Here is a 19693-nt window from a genome sequence, read left to right as displayed (position 1 = left end):
CTAAACTCATTCTATATAGAAATCCTCATTTTTTGCATGAATGAACTCATTCCTTCTTTTTTTAACTCTTGCAGCCTAACTTGTACTTGGTGAAGAATCCTAACACAGTACCTTATTGACTTGCCATTTGGTTAAGAGATTACACATCAACTCAAATAAAACTGAGACCTGTGAACATTGTACTCAGTCCTTGCATTTTGTAGGGGGCTAACCTATAAAGCTTTAACTGCATATGAAGAGAGAAGGACAATGTCCCTGCTTTGCGCAGTATGCTTGCCAAGATAAGCTCCAGGTTCCCTGCTCAGGATAGGCAGGATTGGAAAATTGTTGAATGGATGGACAATGTTATCAAATATCTGCACCAAAACAGTCCTGTCAAATAACTTCAGTAAGCGGAGTTCAGATCTCAGCATGATCTCCACCTCTGTGGAGTCTATAAGTCACTGGGTATTCATAGGGTCATTACTGTCACATGTACAGAACCCACTATGTGTTAATCAACACACAGCACGTCACCACCACTCGCTGGCATGATTACAGAGTACTGTATAATAACCTTACCTTTATCATTTATATAGAAGTTACTTCCCACATTTCAAAGACATTCTTAATGTGTGACATTTAATTTGACAACATCAACTAGACAAAGTGTGACTTGGGATCTGTATGTGTTGTCTGATAGACTGACATCCCTGCTAGGACTGGAGTCTGCCTTACATCTAGAGCTGGCAGGATAAACGGGCCTTCTACACCTGTATGGATGGAATCCATAAGTCCCTCAACATGGCCATCCATTTTTTGTATTCTTCTTTCAAACAAATTTTTACTTTGCTAGGCAGTGCAAAAAGTGAAAGATTTATTTGGGATGAAGAGAACACTCAGGTCCCAATCCAAGTGGTTCATCATGTTGGGGGCAGCAACGTGCTATAATCAGAGCATGCTCCCAGCCCAGCCAGTGTGACATACTAATTGAGCACTGGACTTTAAAATACTTCAGTCCAAACCCCCTGACCTCAGTGTGTGATCTTCAGCAAATTCATAATTTGTGTTGCAATATTAAAAAATATCCAAGTTAAGCAACTGTCATGTTTTCTGATCTTCTAAAGTCAGGTAAGGGCAATAAATTGTTTTGCCATATTACAGAACATATTAAGAATTACTGCAATGTATCTTGGCAATGATAATTTAGACCATGTGTGTGTGTGTGTGTGTGTATGTAACGCACTGGTGCTCTGTTCCTTCCTTGCGTCCGATGCATGCCGAGATCAACACCAGCTTCAACACAACCGTGCTTAGGATAAGTGGTTTTGCAAAATGCATGGATGGATAACATCAAAAGTCTGTCCCAAAACAAACCAGATAGTCAAGCATGCTCATACCCAGTAGCTCCAATAACTGGTGCTCAGATCTCAGTATGATATCCACCTCTGTGGAGTCTGAAAGTTACTGTCACACGTACAGGGCACAGTGAAATTTTTACTCTTACGCGCTGATCAACGTGGAATCCATCACCAGTCTCTGGCGGCATGATTAGTGAGTATTGTATAATAACCTTCCTTTTACTATTTATACTCTTGTTTCTTCCCACATTTCAAAGACAAGTGTGACATGTTAAATACCAACATGAACTAGACAAAGTGCAAAATTACTGTATGTATGTGTATTCAGATAGACTGGCATCCCTGCCAGGATTGCAGTCTGTCTTGCCTCTAGAGCTGAAAGGATGAAGAGGTCTTCTAGAACTGCAAGAATGAATATGTATGCATATGGTCATACATTATGGTATTCTTTTGTCAAACAAATTATTACTTTACTAGGCAGTGCAGCAAACTAATTCGCGCTCTGGATTTTAAACACTTCAGTCCAAACTTGACCTCACTGTGTGACCCCTAGAAAAAATGATGTAATCTGCCAGTGTTTCAATATTATGCAGTATGTATGTAAACAACGGTCGTCTTTTCTGATCTTATAAGTCAGGTAAGGGCATCTGTGATGCATACGACAAATAGTTTTGACATTTTAGTATGTTTAGAAGTACTGTAAAGAATTGAAAATGACTTAACGGGTGCACTCGCGGGCACCGTGGTGCTGCAACAAACAGTTCAGGGTTTGCATCCTTGGTTTTCCCTGCATGAACTTTGTGTGGGTTTCCTCCAACATTACAAAGAAAACACAGGTCAGGTGGGCTTGTGATGCTTAAGTGGCCCATGTGTGTGTGTGTGTGTGTGTGTGTTCACCCTGTCCTGCCTTGCACCCTATGCTTGCTGGCATAGGCTCCAGTTTCCCCACAACCCTGTTCAGGATAAATCAGGCTTGAAAAATGATTGGATGAATGTGTTCACCTTAAGATAGACTTAGACTAGCTCCCCTGTCCATACATTGTTCCTGCTTTGTGGTCTGTGATTGATGGGCTAGGCTCCAGCTGCCCCTTGACCTCTACTCTGGATACATGGGTTAGGGAGACAGATGGTTGGATGTAAGTGGTACTGCAACGCCCCATAAAACTCAGCACCTTGTTCAATTTCTGTGTGGAATCAACATTTTTCCCTTATATTTATAAAGAACTCATCTCAAGATAACTGGAAATTTCCCCAGGGTGGGCACGCACGCCCTATGCGGGATTGATGTCGAGTCCGTGACTGCATCCCGCATCAATACATTTAATTGAAAGAATTAAATGAATAAAACAAGTTGCTTCTTTAAAGCTCGAACTCGTTTCCCCGACACACACACACACACACACACACACACACACACACACACACACACACACACACACACACCACTCATCACAAAGCCAGAACAAGTTTGCGAACTGCTTACTCTGATATCAGCCCTGAAGAAGACATCGTGATCCGCCGGGGACGCGATCAGGGACAAGCGGTTACTCTTCAGGGTTTTCAGGTGCATGATGTCTTAGCTATTCTTTCACAAAATTAAAAAAAAAAAGCAAACAATGTGGATTTTTTCCAGGATATAAAGAGAACTGGTTAAAAGGAAAAATAATAAACTTTAACGAGTCAATCTTCAGCGCGGCTTCCGGTAAGAAAAAGAGCAAAACAAAAAAAAAATCTTTCCCTCAAATGTTCTTAAAGTTGTCCGATTTAAGTTCCTATCAAAATAAAATAGCGTAACCCGGAAATACAAAACATACAAGTCCGAAAGACCCTTGCTAAAAATGATAACAAGTATAATAATCCACACCAAATCCTCCTTCAGCGGTCATCAAGCAGAAACACAAAGATCGGCGAGATCTTCTTCTCAGCGTTCCGGCTCCAGTCCTTTATACGCCAATAAAAAATCCGCCTCCTCCTCCTCCTTCTTCTACTCGTCCTCTCCTGACCAGGCAGGTCGGCCTCTCGTCCGATGCCGTAAGGCGGGTCCACGAGCTGCCGTCGTCGCCCCTCCCAGTCCACGCTCCTCGAAAGATAACCCGAGGGGTGTGAGGATGATGTGCGCTGGAGAAAAAGAAGGTGATATCACCTACTCCACACCCGCTAATCACAGTGTTACTCTACTCTTTTTTTATTTTTTGCCACTAAAGTGGAAAAAGCAAAACAGCTGAGGTCTGCAGAGAGGCAGCTGTGTTATCAACCGGCCGACCGACATACTTTCCATGAGTGCTAATTCCATTCATTTTTCCAGCCGCCCGCACGCACGCACGCTCCCGCCCTTTCCCTGCCCTCTCTCTCTCTCTCTCTGGCGCTCGCTCGCTCTCTCGACACCACCCCACACTACGCATGCGCCTCGCTGCTGTCCAGCGTTGAGACGCACACACCGCACACGTGTTCTGCAAAGTGCACGCGCAACGAAAGGGCAAGGCTTCTTGAGATGGAAAATCTGACACAGCAAGAAACTGTGAAGAAACGCAAGGGCCAAAGCAAACAATCATTAGCCATCCGGTTCCTGCCAAGGCAAGTCTTTTTTAAATTAGACCAGCCTTTAGATAAACCTATTCAGTCAGGGAGAAACAAGGGTCATACAGAGAACGGTTTGTTCCTCGTATTTGGTCATTCACCTGTCTTTATGAAAGTGGGCAAAGTGCAAGACTTCGGATTTCTAAGCAATGCAGGCTTGCAAACCACCTGTCATGTGATAAAGTAAGTTCCCCCCATGGGAATTATTGACCTTTCCAACATATTTGAACAGGCAGAATGTTAATCTTCATGTAAACAAGTACCTACACATAAAGGTGATATACTTGGAAAAAATGACACATAAAATTAACATGGTGTTTGTCTTCTCATAACCAAAATGAACAAAAATGCAGACTTGTCATGTGGAAAAAGGTAAGACCAGCCCTACATTTATCGCCACTTCAAATTCATCACAATATCTGCCTCATCATCTGGGGAAAAAGCTGAAGGCTTTGAAATTTGGCGCCTATGGACTTTCTGACCAACAGACAGCAGTTTGTGAGGCTGAGGGACTGTGTGTCATAGATGGTGGTGTGTAACACTGGAGCACCTCAAGTAACCGTCCTGTAGCCCTTCCTGTTTACCCTTCTATACAACAGAATTGCAGCACAATACCAGCGCCTGTCATTTATAGAAATTTTCAGATGACTCCTCAATCATAGGCTGCATTAATAATGGAGACGAATCAGAGTACAGAAAGTCTGTCGTAGACTTTGTCTTGTGCAGAGACAACAACCGGCAATTCAACATTGAGACCAGTCACCGTTCAGGGGGAGGACGTGATAGTGATGAAAAGCTACAAGGCCCTGGCAGTCCATATAAACAACAAACTGGACTGGTCTGACAACACAGTGGAGCTTTACAAGAAGGGTCAGAGCAGGCTGGTCTTCCTGAGGAGACTCGGGTCTTTCGATGTGTGCAGCAAGCTTCTGGAAATGTTCTATCAGTCCATAGTAGCCAGTGTGGTGGTCTACACTGCAGTCTCCTGGGGAAGCAACCTGAGCTCAAAAGAAGCACAATGCCTGAATAAACTTACCAGAAAAGCCTGCTCCATCACAGGGCAAACTCTGGACACACTTTAAGATGCTGTGGGAAAGAGGACGATGGCAAAACTGGGTGCCATCATGAAAAATCTCCTCCATCCCTTCCAGGAGGCACTTTCTTGGAACACTTTTAGCCACAGGCTCAGTCCACCATGCTGTGCTAAGAAGTGTTTCTGGAGGTCTTTTTTGTCCAGTGATATCAGGCAATTCAATGCTACCACTTGAAGTACTCATTAACTTTATTTTTATTTATTTATTTATCGATTGATTGTCTGTATTATCTGTCCGATGAGTCTGTTGTTATATGCATACTAGTTGCCGCACCCACCACACAATGAAACAACTCAGGATCCCGGTTGGCAACCCCCCAGGCAGACATGAGGTCCTGTTCCACCCTCTGGAAATGACCCTCTATCTGCTGCAGCCAGGTGTTAAGCGGGAGACTCCTTGGCCTGGTCCAGCCACTCAGCTCCCCAGCATTGACGATCCTATGAGCTGGATCACCCTCGGGGAATTGCGCTACATGGCCGTAGTGCCGTAACTGACGCTCTCTCACAATGCAGGTCACAAAAGTCAAACCAGCGGTACCCAAGGATTCTCTGAAGAGACAAAGGAGTCCGGTCTTCATCTCAGGTCACTGGATAGTGTCCATGTCTCACAACCATATAGCAAGACAGGAAGCACCAGGACTCTAAAGACTTGGACCTTCGTCCTTTTGCATAGATAGCGAAAGCACCACACACCCCTTTCCAGCGACCTCATGACCCCCCATGCACTCTGAATCCATCTACTGACTTCATAGGAAGAGTCACCAGAGACATGAAAGTCACTGCCAACGTAAGTAAACCTCTTGACAAGGTCGACACTTCCTTCGCAAACAGACACACTGTTGATGGCTGTGCCCAAGAGGTCATTAAAGGCCTGGATCTTGGTTTTTATCCAGGACACTTGTAAGCCCAGAACACTCCTCGCTCAGTCTCTCGTGACTCCGCCAAGATCATAGCATCATCAGCAAAGTCAAGATCCGTGAATCTTTCTTCACCAACAGATGCCCCATAGTCGCTGGACCCCATGACCTTGCCCAACACCCAGTCCATACAATCATTGAACAGAGTAGGAGCAAGAACACATCCCCATGGGATTAGTAAAATTTAGTTATCTGATCTGATCTTATCTAAACTACATTACAATCAGGTGTTCCAAATTAGGGATTAGTAAAATTTAGTTATTTAATCTAGTCTAATCTAATCTAATCTACATTACAATCAAGTTTTCCAGATTAGGTGCCAATGATTAGAACCTCTTTATGCAGTCTGCAGGTGGTACCTGCCTTATTTAAACCACAGATATCGAGGGACTAGTGTTCTCTTTCCTATTGACGTATGTGGTGTTATCATGTCAAAATCAAAAGAACACTCTAAAGGCCCTTGGAAAGAAGGTTGTGGATGCATAAGAGTCTGGCAAGGGATTTCAAAAGACTGCTAAATTATTTGAAGTCTGTCATTCCACTGTAAGGTAAATCATCTTCAGAAGGCATCAATTTCAAATGATAGTTAATTTGTCCAGGGCTGGCCATCTCAGCAAATTCAGCCCAAGAATCGACTGTTTGATATTAAAAGAAGTCTCCAAGAACTCCAAAATTTCATTTGTGGGATCTGTAGGTAACTCTCTTGGAGTACTGCAAACAGTTTTAGAAGTACTGTGTGCAGTTTTGGTCTTCTGGCTACAAAAAGAATATTAGCTGTGCTACAAAAAAGACAGAGAAGAGCACCTAGGCCGATTCCAGGGCTACAGGGGATGAATTATGAGGAAAGATTAAAAGAGCTGAGCCTTTACAGTTTAAGCAAAAGAAGATTAAGAGGAGACATGAGTGAAATGTTCAAAATTCTGAAGGGAATTAGTCCAGTGGATCGAGACGGTGACTTTAAAATGAGTCCATCAAGAATACGAGGACACGGTTGGAAACTTGTCAAAAGTAAATTTTGCACAAACACTAGGAAGTTTTTCTTTACACAAATCAGAATCAGAAAACTTTATTAATCCAGAAGGAAATTACTTAAAGACACTTGGAATAAGCAACCAAGTAGTGTGGTAGACAGTAAGAGTTTAGGGACCTTAATGTTATTTTGGAGAGATTATGTGAATAAGATTTGCAAATTTTGTTGGACTCAATGGTCTTTTTTGTGTCTAGAAACTTCTAATGGTCAAATAAATGCTTTAATGTTCTTGCAACAGTTGGTGTCAAAGTGTTATGCATCTGCAATCAGAAAGAGACTGCACAAATTTGAGGTGTGTCAGGTAAAAGTCAAAAAGCAAATTAGAGCAAGACTACAGTTTGCCATTGAACAGCTAGGCAAAGACCAGGCCTTATAGAACAATGTGCTCTGGAGAGATGAATCAAAGATAAGAGTTGTTTGACCCCAGTAACAGTAGACGTGTTTGCTGCATTCAGGAGACGGCATGTTCAGAAAAGAAGGGGCCTTGTGCCAACTGTTGTGGCACAGTGGTGGAAATGTTATAGTTTGCTGCCTTTGGGCCTTGAGAGCTTACAGTCATTGAGTCAACTATGAGTTCTGCATCATATCACAGTGTGCTTGAGGGGAATGTGAGACCAGGCATTAGCAAGCAGAAGCTGAACTGGAAATGGACCTTTCAACACGATAATGATCTAAAGCACACAAGCAAATACACCAAGGAAAGGCTCAATAAGAAGAAACAGAGGGTTGTGGATTTGCCTAGTAAAAGCATTTATTTGAATCCGATTCAAATGGTGTGGGGGATTTGAAATGAGCTATACCAACAAGAAAGTCCACAAACATCCTGCAGCTGAAGGAATTTTATTCATGGAAGAGTGGTGAACATGTTCATCAAGTTGATGCCGGAGTGTGGGTGGGCAGTTATGCAAAACACCTACAAGAAATAATTTCAGCTAAAGGGGGCAGCATCAGCTTCTGAGGCCAAGGGTGGACTTACTAATTCACCAGAAGATCACTACATCTGTTGATATTTCTGTTGCGTAAGTAATTGAAAAGGCATAGTTTGGCTGTGTTGTTATTCAAATATATCACCTTTATCTATGGGCACTGTTTGTTGAGGCACCCTGTCCAGGGTTTGTTCCTGCCTTGCACCCTATGCTAGCCGGGATAGGACCACATCCTCCGTGACCCTGTTCGGAAATGACTGTTTGATGAAGATTTACTGTTTTACTGTTCAAATATATTGAAAAAGTCAACAATTCCCATGGGGTGAACTTAAGTTTTCACATGACTGTATACAGTAGCAGACATCCCAGCCTTGAAGAACTGATTTCAGGGAGGTTTTCCTTGGGGCTCTGCAGATCAATAATGGATGTATAATTAAATAAATAACTTCTGCATCTCTACTCCAATTAGAACTCTTTATTTTTAAACTTCCTTTATAACTTCACACAGCAGGTTTAGCTGCCTTTAACTGATCCACAGTATTACTGAAAGGTTTGGATACCTCCAGAAATGTTCATGTTCTTGGTAGAAACTGATACCTTTTCTTATCAAGATACCATTAACTCTTTGAGGGCTGAATATTTTTTCTGAAACGCAATGGCTTCACACAGAAATCAACATAAAACATCTGTTGCTGCATGCTGTGGCTGCCAGTTTGCCAAGAATGTGTGGCAGGCAAGCTGCCAGGCTGTGTTCACATGGCTGCACGGGGCAACAGCAGCGGCCACGGTCACAGTGCATTGCAATCTGGTTTCTACCTCTTATCACTGTTAAGTGGCAGTCCTCCCAGGCGAACAGTGCCATAGGCTATGTCAGCTACATGAACCTGTTCAGCACCACGATTAGCTGGGGACCAATCAGCTGAAGCTGCAAAACCTCATATTCGTTTTCGATCGCTTATATCAAAATCAGTGTCCGACAAGTCTTAGTCCAATTCAGACAGAACAGGCAACACGTCCTCCACGGAGGATTTTGCTTTATGCTTTAACCTCTCGCTAGATGGCAATGCCATTTTTGCCATTCTTTGCGCCTTGCTACTCATGGGAGTGCAGGAAATCTCGGTCAAAACCAATGAAGAGAACTTTCCTTCTACCAATGAGAGCCTAACTAAAACACAAAGGTTGGTTTTGTCACAGTTTACAGCTGATTACCGATTATCGTCAGCTCCTCCTATTGACAAAAGTCGACATCAGCCCTGAAGGAGTTAAATTGATTTAAAAATACACCACCTGAGACATTACTAGTGTTGCAGATGGCTATTACTACTTGAAATGACTGATTTTGTTTTATTATTTTTTAATTTTATTATTTATATATGATTGCAAAACTCCATTTTCAGCAGCCATTTGTTCAGTATCCTTCCTAATGGTCAACTTTCCCTTATTTATAAATGTTAATTGGTTATTAGAGGAACCTTTATAATTGCATTAGCACCACTGAAACCTGTTATTCTGCTCACTTGTGTTGCAAGACACCGACATTCGTAAAGTTCAGTAGTAGGTTGTTCAAAAATGGCCAAAATGAAACAGCTTTCTCAAGAAACACGTCAGTCTATTGTGTTTTTGTTTTTTGCAGAATGAAGGTTATTCCATGTGATAGATTGGCAAGAAACCGAAGATTTCATACAAAAGATGTCTATTAACATCTTTAGAGAAGAGGGCAAACAGTATCTGAACATTACAGAAAAAGAAGGGCAAGGCCCAGATGAACAACTGCATAACATGGTAAGGACATCAGAGTGTGTAGTTTGAGAAACAAGCATTTTACAGGTCCTCAGTTGGCTTCTTCCTTAAATACACACCAAATACCAGTGACATATGCAACAGAGAAAAAGTGACTCCAGGATGCTGGTCATAACACACTTTTCCTGTCATTACCTGTCCAATGTCTCTTTCCTTTTGCCCATTTTAACCTTTTTCTTTTCATTTGCCAGTTTCAGATATGGTGACTTGTTTGAAACTCCACCTCTTAGGCTAGCATCCTGGAGTGGTCTTTTCACAGTTGCCGATGACACTGGTATTTGATATGTATTTAAGTGTATTCTTTCACTGTACCATTTGAGGGGACTGAGTTTCCCAGTTTTCACTGTCTGGTTGCTTCCCGCACGGTGCTTCGCATACTTAAAAGCTCGAACGACACGTATTGATTTTTGATTGTTTGCTTCTCTCTGTCTCTCTCACTCTCTCTGACATGCTCTGCTCCTGACGAAGGGGGTGTGAGCAGAGGGGCTGTACGCACACTGGCCTAGAGGATACGGACGCTCCTCTAAAAAATGCTGAAAGACTACCTTCACATTGCACCCTTCCTTGCAGCTGCATTGTCCGGCGGTGCTTCACATACTTAAAAGCTCAAACAGCCCTATTGATTTTTGATTGTTTGCTTTTTTCTCTCTCTCTCTCTCTGACATTCTCTGCTCCTGACACGCACTCCTTTGAAGAGGATGATATGTTTGCATTCTTTTAATTGTGAGACGGAACTGTCATCTCTGTCTTGTCATGGAGCACAGTTTAAACTTTTGAAAAAGAGACAAATGTTTGTTTGCAGTGTTTGAATAAAGTTCCTGTCTCTCTACAACCTTGTGTGTTTCTGTGCAAATCTGTGACTCAAGCATGACAATATAAAAATAACCATATAAACATATGGTTTCTACTTCGTGGATTTTCACCTTTCACGGGGGGTTCTGGAACGCAACCCCCGCGATCGAGGAGGGATTACTGTATATTGTATTATATTAGTATCAGTAATGGCACACTTGATTTGAGCATTCCTAGTTTTCATCCTCTTTCTCTGTATGTTTACCATTCGTTTGCTCAGAGGTTGATGCTCTTGCTGCTTCCTGAGCAGCTCTTCTTTTCTCTACCCTAGCGGCCCTCTTCTTCTCTTCTTCTGTCGGCATCTTTTCGCATTAAAACTGATTAAGTCAGTGTTTGTGATGCAATTATTTAGTATGTTTTCCTTAATTTTTCACTTAAGCTGGCACTTAAGTCTTCAATCTGCCTCAAGGATGATTTAAGAGGTAGGGGAACGGCTGCTGCCGAGAGTTGATTCTACAATAAAACAAAACAAAAATAAAAAGAGGAATAACCTTGGAGGTCAATTATCACCCCGAAAGCGGATAGTAGACGTCACATAATATATGTGCACCAAACAGGTCAATAGGTCAAACATTTTGCGAGCTACTAGTGATTTAAAATCCTGGACAGACAAAATAACAGGCACGGTAGTGTATTATATATAAAGATATTGCATATTACCAATATAGCTTATTGTATATATTCAATTTAAAATGATCTCAGAATGAGGAGATTCAGAGTTCAGAAAGTTTATGGCAGATGGGAATAAGCTCTTTTTTAGTCCGTTTGTGCGTAGGTGGACTGATCTAAAGTGTCTACCTGATGAGAGGAGCTCAAACAAAGAATTTCCAGTATTATCCGTGGTAATGTTTTTGGCCCTTCTCACACAGCAAGTCTTATAAGAGAGTTCAAGTGATGTCAGTTCAGTGTCGATGATGACCTGTGCTGTTTGTGCAACCCACCACAGAGCTTCTTTAGCATCCTTGGTGCTGCTGTTGTACCAGGCCATCATGGACTTAATCAGTGCATCTATAGGAAATGACCTGCAGTTTCTAGGGGAGGTTAGCTCTCCTTAGTGTCCTCAGATCATAGAAGCACTGTTCTGCTTTGCGTATTAGGCTGTCCTCCTTGCATTGCAAGCAATCTTTGCTTATTTGAAAGACAGGCGTCATCCCAACTGACTGGAAAATGATACTTCTTGTCCCTATCTGGAAAGGGAAGGCTGATTGCCTGGATTGCAGCAACTACTGGGGGATAACACTGCTCTCGGTGCTGGGTATCATCCTTGCTGGGGTCATCCTCACTTGCTCACCTATCAGCGATCAGAGCAGTCTGGTTTTATGCCTTAAAAGTCTAAAAAGGGGGGTTGCCAGCCATGGTCCCGAGCTGTTCATTGTGTGGTGGGTGCAGCAACATGCTGCTCCAGTGCAAACTCCCTAACCTGACCTGACCTGACCAGTTTTCTTATGGCTAATAATGGAATGCAAATGAATAAAGAAACCACCAGCCCTCAAGCTAACTTTGTTCCATTTATATCATGAAGTATCTCTGTTAAGAAAATGTGTAAAAATAAATAAAGGGTGAGGATCATGAAGTGCAAATCTGTCCTGGTCTACAAAACCTGTGGATAATGTTCTCAGAAAAGCAAACTCTAAAAGGTAGTTAAAATTTGTCTTTGATGGATGAAAGCACTAACAAGCAATAGTCTTGAATAGTCTTGACTATATTAACTTGAATAGTTAAAAGTCAAGTCTTATTATCAGCAAGGACTGTTTCCTAATTAGGAAACTGGTTGGAACAAAAATCAGCAGCCACTGTGACCCTCCAAGGCTGTGAGTGAATACCGCTGTTCTGTGTGCTAGCGTACTACTTCTTGGTGTGCGCGATTCACGTTGCATCTCGCAAGATACCTCAGTGTATGAATCTGTGCAGTGTGAGCTCTGTATGAGTGAATGGATTATACATGTGGGTGCAGTGAAGTGAATGTGCAATATTTGCATTAAGTCAACTTGGTTGCTGTTGGCAATAAGCTCAACTCACAACATTAGTCAGTGGTCAGTATTACACCACAAAGAAAAGCCATGGTTTTTCCAAAATAACATCACCACTACTGCTCAGCCTGAAATAAGCCTTTCATTACGAATGACGGAACAATTATTTAGAGGTTCATTTTCTACTTTTATTTGTTTAATGTGAAAATGTACAGTACAGTATATTCAGTTTCTTCCTATGTATACATCCATCCATCCATCATCCAACCCACTTTATCCTAACTACAGCTTACTACTACTGGAGCCAATCCCAGCCAACACAGGGCACAAGGCAGGAAACAAACCCCGGGCAGGGTGCCAGCCCACCGCAGGGCACGCACACCCACACACCAAGCACACACTAGGGCCAATTTAGGATCGCCAATGCACCTAACCTGCATGTCTTTGGAAACCGGAGCACCCAGAGGAAACCCACGTGGACACGGGGAAACATGCAAACTCCACGCAGGAAGCGAACCTAGATCTTCTAACTGCGAGGCAGCAGTGCTACCAATGCGCCACCGTGCCACCCGGAGAGAAATAGTTTACTGACTTTTTCTCACTGGATCAAGTAAAGCTAAACGTGTCACATTACTGCATGCAATTTCACATTATAAAGGAAGGAGTCATGATAATGAAAGTGCAGGACGTGCTACGCATGAGGAGACGTGATCAAAATGGAAGAAGTCAGCAGACCGTGACACCCCTTTTGTATACAATTTTTGTTTTCACAGTTTAATTTACTGTAGTTAGGGTGTAGTATATGGTGTAAGTGTTTTTTGTCTGGGGAAAGCATATGACAGGGTGCCTTGAGAGGATTTGTTGTATTGTATGAGGAAGTCAAGATTGGCAGAGAAGTATGTAAGAGTGGTACAGGATATAATAATTCTTTACATTTATATAGTGCTTTTCTCACTACTCAAAGCTCTCTCCTCACAGGGAGGACCCGGGAAGCAAACCCACAATCTCCTTACTGCAAAGCAGCAGCACTACCACTGCGCCACCTATGAGGATATGTACGAGGGAAGTGTGACAGTGGTGAGGTCTGCGGTAGGAGTGACGGATGCATTCAAGGTGGAGGTGGGATTACATCAGGGATCAGCTCTGAGCCCTTTCTTATTTGCAATGGTGATGGACAGGTTGACAGATGAGATTAGACAGGAGTCCCCATGAACTATGATGTTTGCTGATGATATTGTGATCTGTAGCGATAGTAGGGAGCAGGTTGAGGAGACCCTGGAGAGGTGGAGATATGCTCTAGAGAGGAGAGGAATGAAGGTCAGTAGGAACAAGACAGAATACATGTGTGGAAATGAGAGGGAGGTCAGTGGAATGGTGAGGATACAGGGAGTAGAGTTGGTGGAGGTGGATGAGTTTAAATATTTGGGATCAACAGTACAGAGTAATGGGGAGTGTGGAAGAGAGGTGAAAAAGAGAGTGCAGGCAGGGTGGAATGGGTGGAGAAGAGTGTCAGGAGTAATTTGTGACAGACGGATATCAGCAAGAGTGAAAGGGAAGGTCTACAGGACGGTAGTGAGACCAGCTATGTTATATGGGTTGGAGACGGTGGCACTGACGAGAAAGCAGGAGACAGAGCTGGAGGTGGCAGAGTTAAAGTTGCTAAGATTTGCATTGGGACGAGGATGAACAGGATTAGAAATGAGGGCATTAGAGGGTCAGCTCAAGTTGGACGGTTGGGAGGCAAAGTCAGAGAGGCGAGATTGCATTGGTTTGGACTTGTACAGAGGAGAGATGCTGGGTATATTGGGAGAAGGATGCTAAGAATAGAGCTGCCAGGCAAGGGAAAAAGAGGAAGGCCTAAGAGAAGGTTTATGGATGTGGTGAGAGAGGACATGCAGGTGATGTGGGTCACAGAACAAGATGGAGAGGACAGGTAGATATGGAAGAAGATGATCTGCTGTGGCAACCCCTAACGGGAGCAGTCACAAGAAGAAGACAATATGGTATAATTTTTTTGTTGGTGGTTTTGTGTAAAAGGCTATGCAATTTTCATTAATTCAGAAGGAAGTTAGTAGAAAGGTCAGACAAAGTTTTTACTCAGAACAGAGTTTATAGGGAGGTTTTAGATAAATGTGTACCTTAGATAAACAAAATATGTTTGCTCTGTTCAGCTTTCCGTTGCAGTTCCGAAATTGCTCTCTTTCGCTTATCTTCACTTGGGTATTTTGAATGCTGAGTGCTTGTTCGAAAATGTCTTTTAACGTTACATTTTTTGTTGTTCGATAATTTATCGCCACATATTAAGCACACCGGTAAGCCAGCGTCGTTGGCGGTGAAGGCAAATGCTTCCGTCCACGCAGAATTAAACTCTCTAAATTAGATGTTAAAATGTATAACAGTAGTAGTCGTAAATAAACATATATATAAATACAACTTAAATTAAGAAATTGCCATTATTCATTTTCATGTTTTTTTTTTTTTGTCAAGGCCAAAGGGAGCCACTACAAGGAGGCTGAAGAGCCGCATGTGGCTCCAGACCCTAGAATCAGCACACATTACACGTGGTGTGGGCTTAACAAGTACACTACTGGTCAAAAGTTTTGGAACACCTTAGTTTTTCCAACTTGCTTCAAATTTATTCAGCTAAAATGTAATGAATGACCTAAAATAGTGAAAAGCTAAGCAGTAAACTGCCAGAGGTTTAAATGTAAAGATTAGGTTAGCAAAAAACTGAAGAAAAAAGAAAAGTTCAGAATATTATAAAAGGGCTTTCTTCCGGAACAACTAATAGGTTACAACCTACAGATGATGTGCAGCAATTAAAGAAGATTAATTAAGCCTTGCAATTTGCAGCAAACAATTTGCACAAGTGTCCCAACTTCGGCTGATTACTTCAAAACCCTCTGTCTGTCTTAAAGCAGAGCTGGAACAGACTGTGTTACTACACCCTCTGACCGGTAGTATATATTGTAAAGCACAATGTTTATTTTTATTACTCTTTAATTTAATATTGTTTTTGTATTAGTATGCTGCTGCTGGAGTATGTGAATTTCCCCTTGGGATTAATAAAGTATCTATCTATCTATCTATCTATCTATCTATCTATCTATCTATCTATCTATCTATCTATCTATCTATCTATCTATCTATCTATCTATCTATCTATCTATCTATCTATCTATCTATCTATCTATCTATCTATCTATCTATCTATCTATCTATCTATTGTACAGAAACATGTATACAAAGACACAGGCAGTTAGTTTGGTATCGTGGCTATAGGACTGGCCTTTAAGCCCCCAGGTATCTGGTTTAGTTCCCAACTGAGCATGGCCAGGTTTATCTTTTTTGCTGCCCTAGGAAAAAGTGAAAAACTTGCACCCAAAATCACAGAGTCTTGAAGGCAACTGCTTCACATATTATTGCGGATCATAGAGTGGGTTTCCCCTTTGATGTTCTGCGAATCACACACAGGTGTTAGATCAAATAGCGGGACATGGGGTCCTCCTTGAAGATTCATGCGAGATGTATGTGGATGTCATATTGTATTCTGAACAAATCCAAATTGTATTACTGTATGTGATATCATCTAATTTTGAATTCTGCTCTGTACGTACGTGTACTATTTCTATTGTATTATTATATTGTATTGAAGATGACTTGTGTCCTGTTCTATGTATTGTATTGTATTCACCCCCTTTTTTTGTAACACCCACTGCACGCCCAACCTACTTGGAAGGGGGTCTCTCTTTGAACTGCCTTTCCTAAGGTTTCTTCCTTTTTTTTCCTTACAAGGGAGTTTTTCCTTGTCTTCTGAGAGAGTCAAGGCTGGGGGGCTGTCAAAACGCAGGGCCTGTTAAAGCCCATTGCGGCACTTCTTGTGTGATTTTGGGCTACACAAAACTAAATTGTATTGTATTGTATTGTGTTACATGGCGGGAGGGAAAATCAGGGGCTGGACAGCAAAGATGTCTCAAAACCACCCCCTTCTGATGCGAACAGGTACGTCTTTACTCAACATAATGCCACCCCTAAAAAATGTTGCTCTAGCAACTACCTCATTTGCTTATATTGTACAGCCGGCCCTGCATTCGAGACCCACTTTGTAGTCCTCAGCAAGTCACTCTGTTAAAGTCTATAATAAATCCAGATCATGGAAGTCACATAAAGACATTAACTAAAAATATAACAGATTTTTTGAACTTTTACATAACATTTAAAAAAACAAACCATGAAAATCTCCCTTTGATAGTTCACAGATTCTGCATATGGAGTTACCCCACATTAAAACTGTGGCCCAATAAATGCAGAAGTGACTCTACTTTGTTGGGCCCTTAACCTGCAATTGCTTTGTCCTGGGTATGATGTTAATCTGCATCCATCCCTGCAAGTAGGGCATCCAACCTGCAGGGAAACACCTGGGGGCTGCTGGCAGAATTGGTACTCCAGCCACCATAAAAAAAAAAACCTCCCACTGGTTCCATTCCATCTTAGCTAGTATGGTGCTGAGGTGTCACCCATTTCATGGCTGCACTCGGGTCCTAATCTGGGGATCCCGAGTTGATTTGTCATGTGGTGGGTGCGGCAATGCACTGTATCAGCGCCTGCTCCTAACCTCTCCTCTCTCTTTCTCTCTAATAAAAAGTGTTGTGAAATACCCCTAATTTACCAGTAAGAATGAATCTCTTGTGATGTATAAAAAAGACAGCTTTATTTTCCAATGCATGGCCACCCCTTCGGTGAATTACACAACACTGGAATCTCCACTTTACCAACCATATTCTCTTGAGATGATTTCCTAAAATTAAGAGTTTTCTGCCAGATATTTTAAAATTAACTAGTATAGGAACAGGAGAGGAAACATTTGCCAACATCAGAAAACCATCCAAAAGTACAAGAAAGAGCCCGATGTTACTATTCAAAAATCAAAGTCCAAATACACATGCTAAATCTTTCAGCACACTTGTTTTGGTAGTTCTCTAGAAATCTGGACACCAAAGTGGCATGAGTATGCTGACTTAAGCCCCCATCACAATATATGACCTTTCCAGCAATTTTCAGTCATAGCCTTCATTTACATAGCAAGTTGTGGACAGTCGCGGCATGTGCATGTCACTACCAGTAGCGTAGTGTGACATGCCCAGCGATTAAGTCATGTAGCACTCTGCGACCGGCCATGACAAACTTAAACAGGTCTGATTTTGTCGTAAACCATAGGGGTGGGGCTGCCATTTGTGTGTTTACAACCAATGAGTGCTCAGCTGGAAATACAATGCATGGAGTGCTACCACAAGGACAGAAGGAAAACTGGAGTTTTGGACCACAAAAACAGAAGACGGGCTTATCTGTCAGGTGTCTTGTGTTTGTTGTATCCTGACAGAATGGGAACAAGGTGGGCTTATCTGTCAGGTGTTTTGCGTTGATCGTACCGTGACAGAATGGAAAAAGGTGATCCGAGATTGAGGCTGAACTCACCATACCTGGAAAATATTCGAACAAACACCAGTGCCATCAGGCAGCACTGTTAATTGACTGTCAAATACAGCGTGGACCTCTAAGGTGGGCATCGCTGCCCCAACCCAGCACAGACAGACAGAGAGGCAGAACTCTAAGTCCTTTTATTAGAAATTCTGTACACCAGGGGTGGGCAGTATCGGTCCTGGAGGGCCGCAGTGTCTGCAGGTTTTTGTTCCAACCCAGTTTCTTAATGAGAAGTCAATTATTGGTGACAAAGCACTTATTGCTCATGTGACATGTTGATGCTTCATTTTAGTGGTCTCGCTTGTTAAGGTTTCCTGCCCTTAATTGCTTATTTTAATGTTAAACAGCTGCATTCACTGTTTTTAATGGCTCCTTATTAGCAATAAGATGCAAATGACAAAGGAGTCAGCAGCCCTCCATATAACTTGTTTCCATTTACACCTCTGTGTGTTCATCATGCACTATCTGGTTTAATAAAACACTTAAGAGAAAAATGTGACAGACTGAAAATGATCCATTTTAGGCTTCAAATCATGTGGATGATATCACTGGCAAGTAAACAATTTACGATATAAGAACTTAACATTGCAAACTAACAAGCCATAAAAATGAAATAAGGTCTGGCAAGGATTGGTTTCTAATTAAGCAATTGGGTTGGAATGAAAGCCTGTAGCCACTGCGGCCCTCCAGGACTGACATCGCCCACCCCTGCTCTATACAATCCAGTGTAATCAGTTCACTTAAGATGTATTGTTATTTGTACAAAGTGAAAAGAAACTCATATTTATCCTTTTCATTAACTTACCACTCAGCGTGAATCTTACTCTGTAGGCTATTTAAAATAGCAACACAAAATGTAACGGGTGAAAAGTTGGTGTCACTTAGGAAAAAGTAATTATAATTTGAGAGCATCTGTCTGTTGTGACGACAGAAAATAACCACCAAAGAAACAGAATTGCAGAAGCAAAAGTTGGATTATAAGCAGAATATATAGTAGCTTGAAGAAGGGGGCTTGTTGGGGTTGCCATAACTTCACCCACGATAGAGGCTATGAGTTGTGTCACGCATGGGTGTCGGAGGACTCCTCTAAGGGCCGGGGAAAGGTACACAATAGCCCAGAAAGACGTTGGGGCTACCACTGACCTTGTCCTGTTCTTCTTCCCTCACAGCTCCAAGAAGCCGTCCGGCAAGGGCACTTAACCCTGCCCCTTCCGGAAATACCGCTATAAAGGAAGCGCCGGCAAAGAGAAAGATAGAAACCAGAACGAGCCGCATGGCGGAGCAAGTGACTCTTGAAAGGACTGATTGTTCTGAAAGAGGTCCCTGTTCGGGACAGCGAAGATGCGCTATTTTCGTTACTTTTATTTATATTTTGTCTGTTCATCTTGCAATGATTAAAAAGGATGACCCAGTTGTTGTCCCAACATTCTGACTGTTTCCAGTCTGTCCTTCCACTGCCCGACCATAGTAGACTTTGCACTTTGAGTAGCACTTTGAGCTACTTTTTGTATGAAAATGTGCTATATAAATAAATGTTGTTGTTGTTGTTGTAGACAAATGATCAGAAAATGAATTCTTACCTTAAGAATTTGTGATAAAATAATTGTTTCTAGTTTCCATTTGTTATCACCAGGATGCCTCACAAACACAGAAGGCATTTTTCAAAGTGGACGTATTTGGTAAATTTTAAGGCTTCAACATTCACCC

At 42.1% G+C, this 19693-nt stretch overlaps 1 protein-coding gene across 2 annotated transcripts in view; it reads right to left on the bottom strand.

Annotated features, from left to right (window-relative positions):
* LOC114641983 (calcipressin-1) overlaps window positions 1-19693 on the bottom strand; it is a 119627-nt gene that overhangs the window by 22225 nt on the left and 77709 nt on the right. The window contains exon 1 of one of the 2 annotated variants that reach the window (XM_028790988.2): window positions 2824-3612. The exons of the other annotated variant lie outside the window; for it this stretch is intronic. Coding sequence (XP_028646821.1) covers window positions 2824-2910 — 87 coding nt within the window. The 5' untranslated portion in view covers window positions 2911-3612. Of the gene's footprint in view, window positions 1-2823; window positions 3613-19693 lie in introns of those variants that run through there. 2 annotated transcript variants of the gene reach the window in all.

The sequence above is a fragment of the Erpetoichthys calabaricus genome, chromosome 4, assembly GCF_900747795.2.
Source record: "Erpetoichthys calabaricus chromosome 4, fErpCal1.3, whole genome shotgun sequence".
NCBI lineage: Eukaryota > Metazoa > Chordata > Cladistia > Polypteriformes > Polypteridae > Erpetoichthys > Erpetoichthys calabaricus.
The sequence above is the reverse complement of the archived record's forward strand: the minus strand, read 5'-3'. Positions and strand labels throughout refer to the sequence as shown.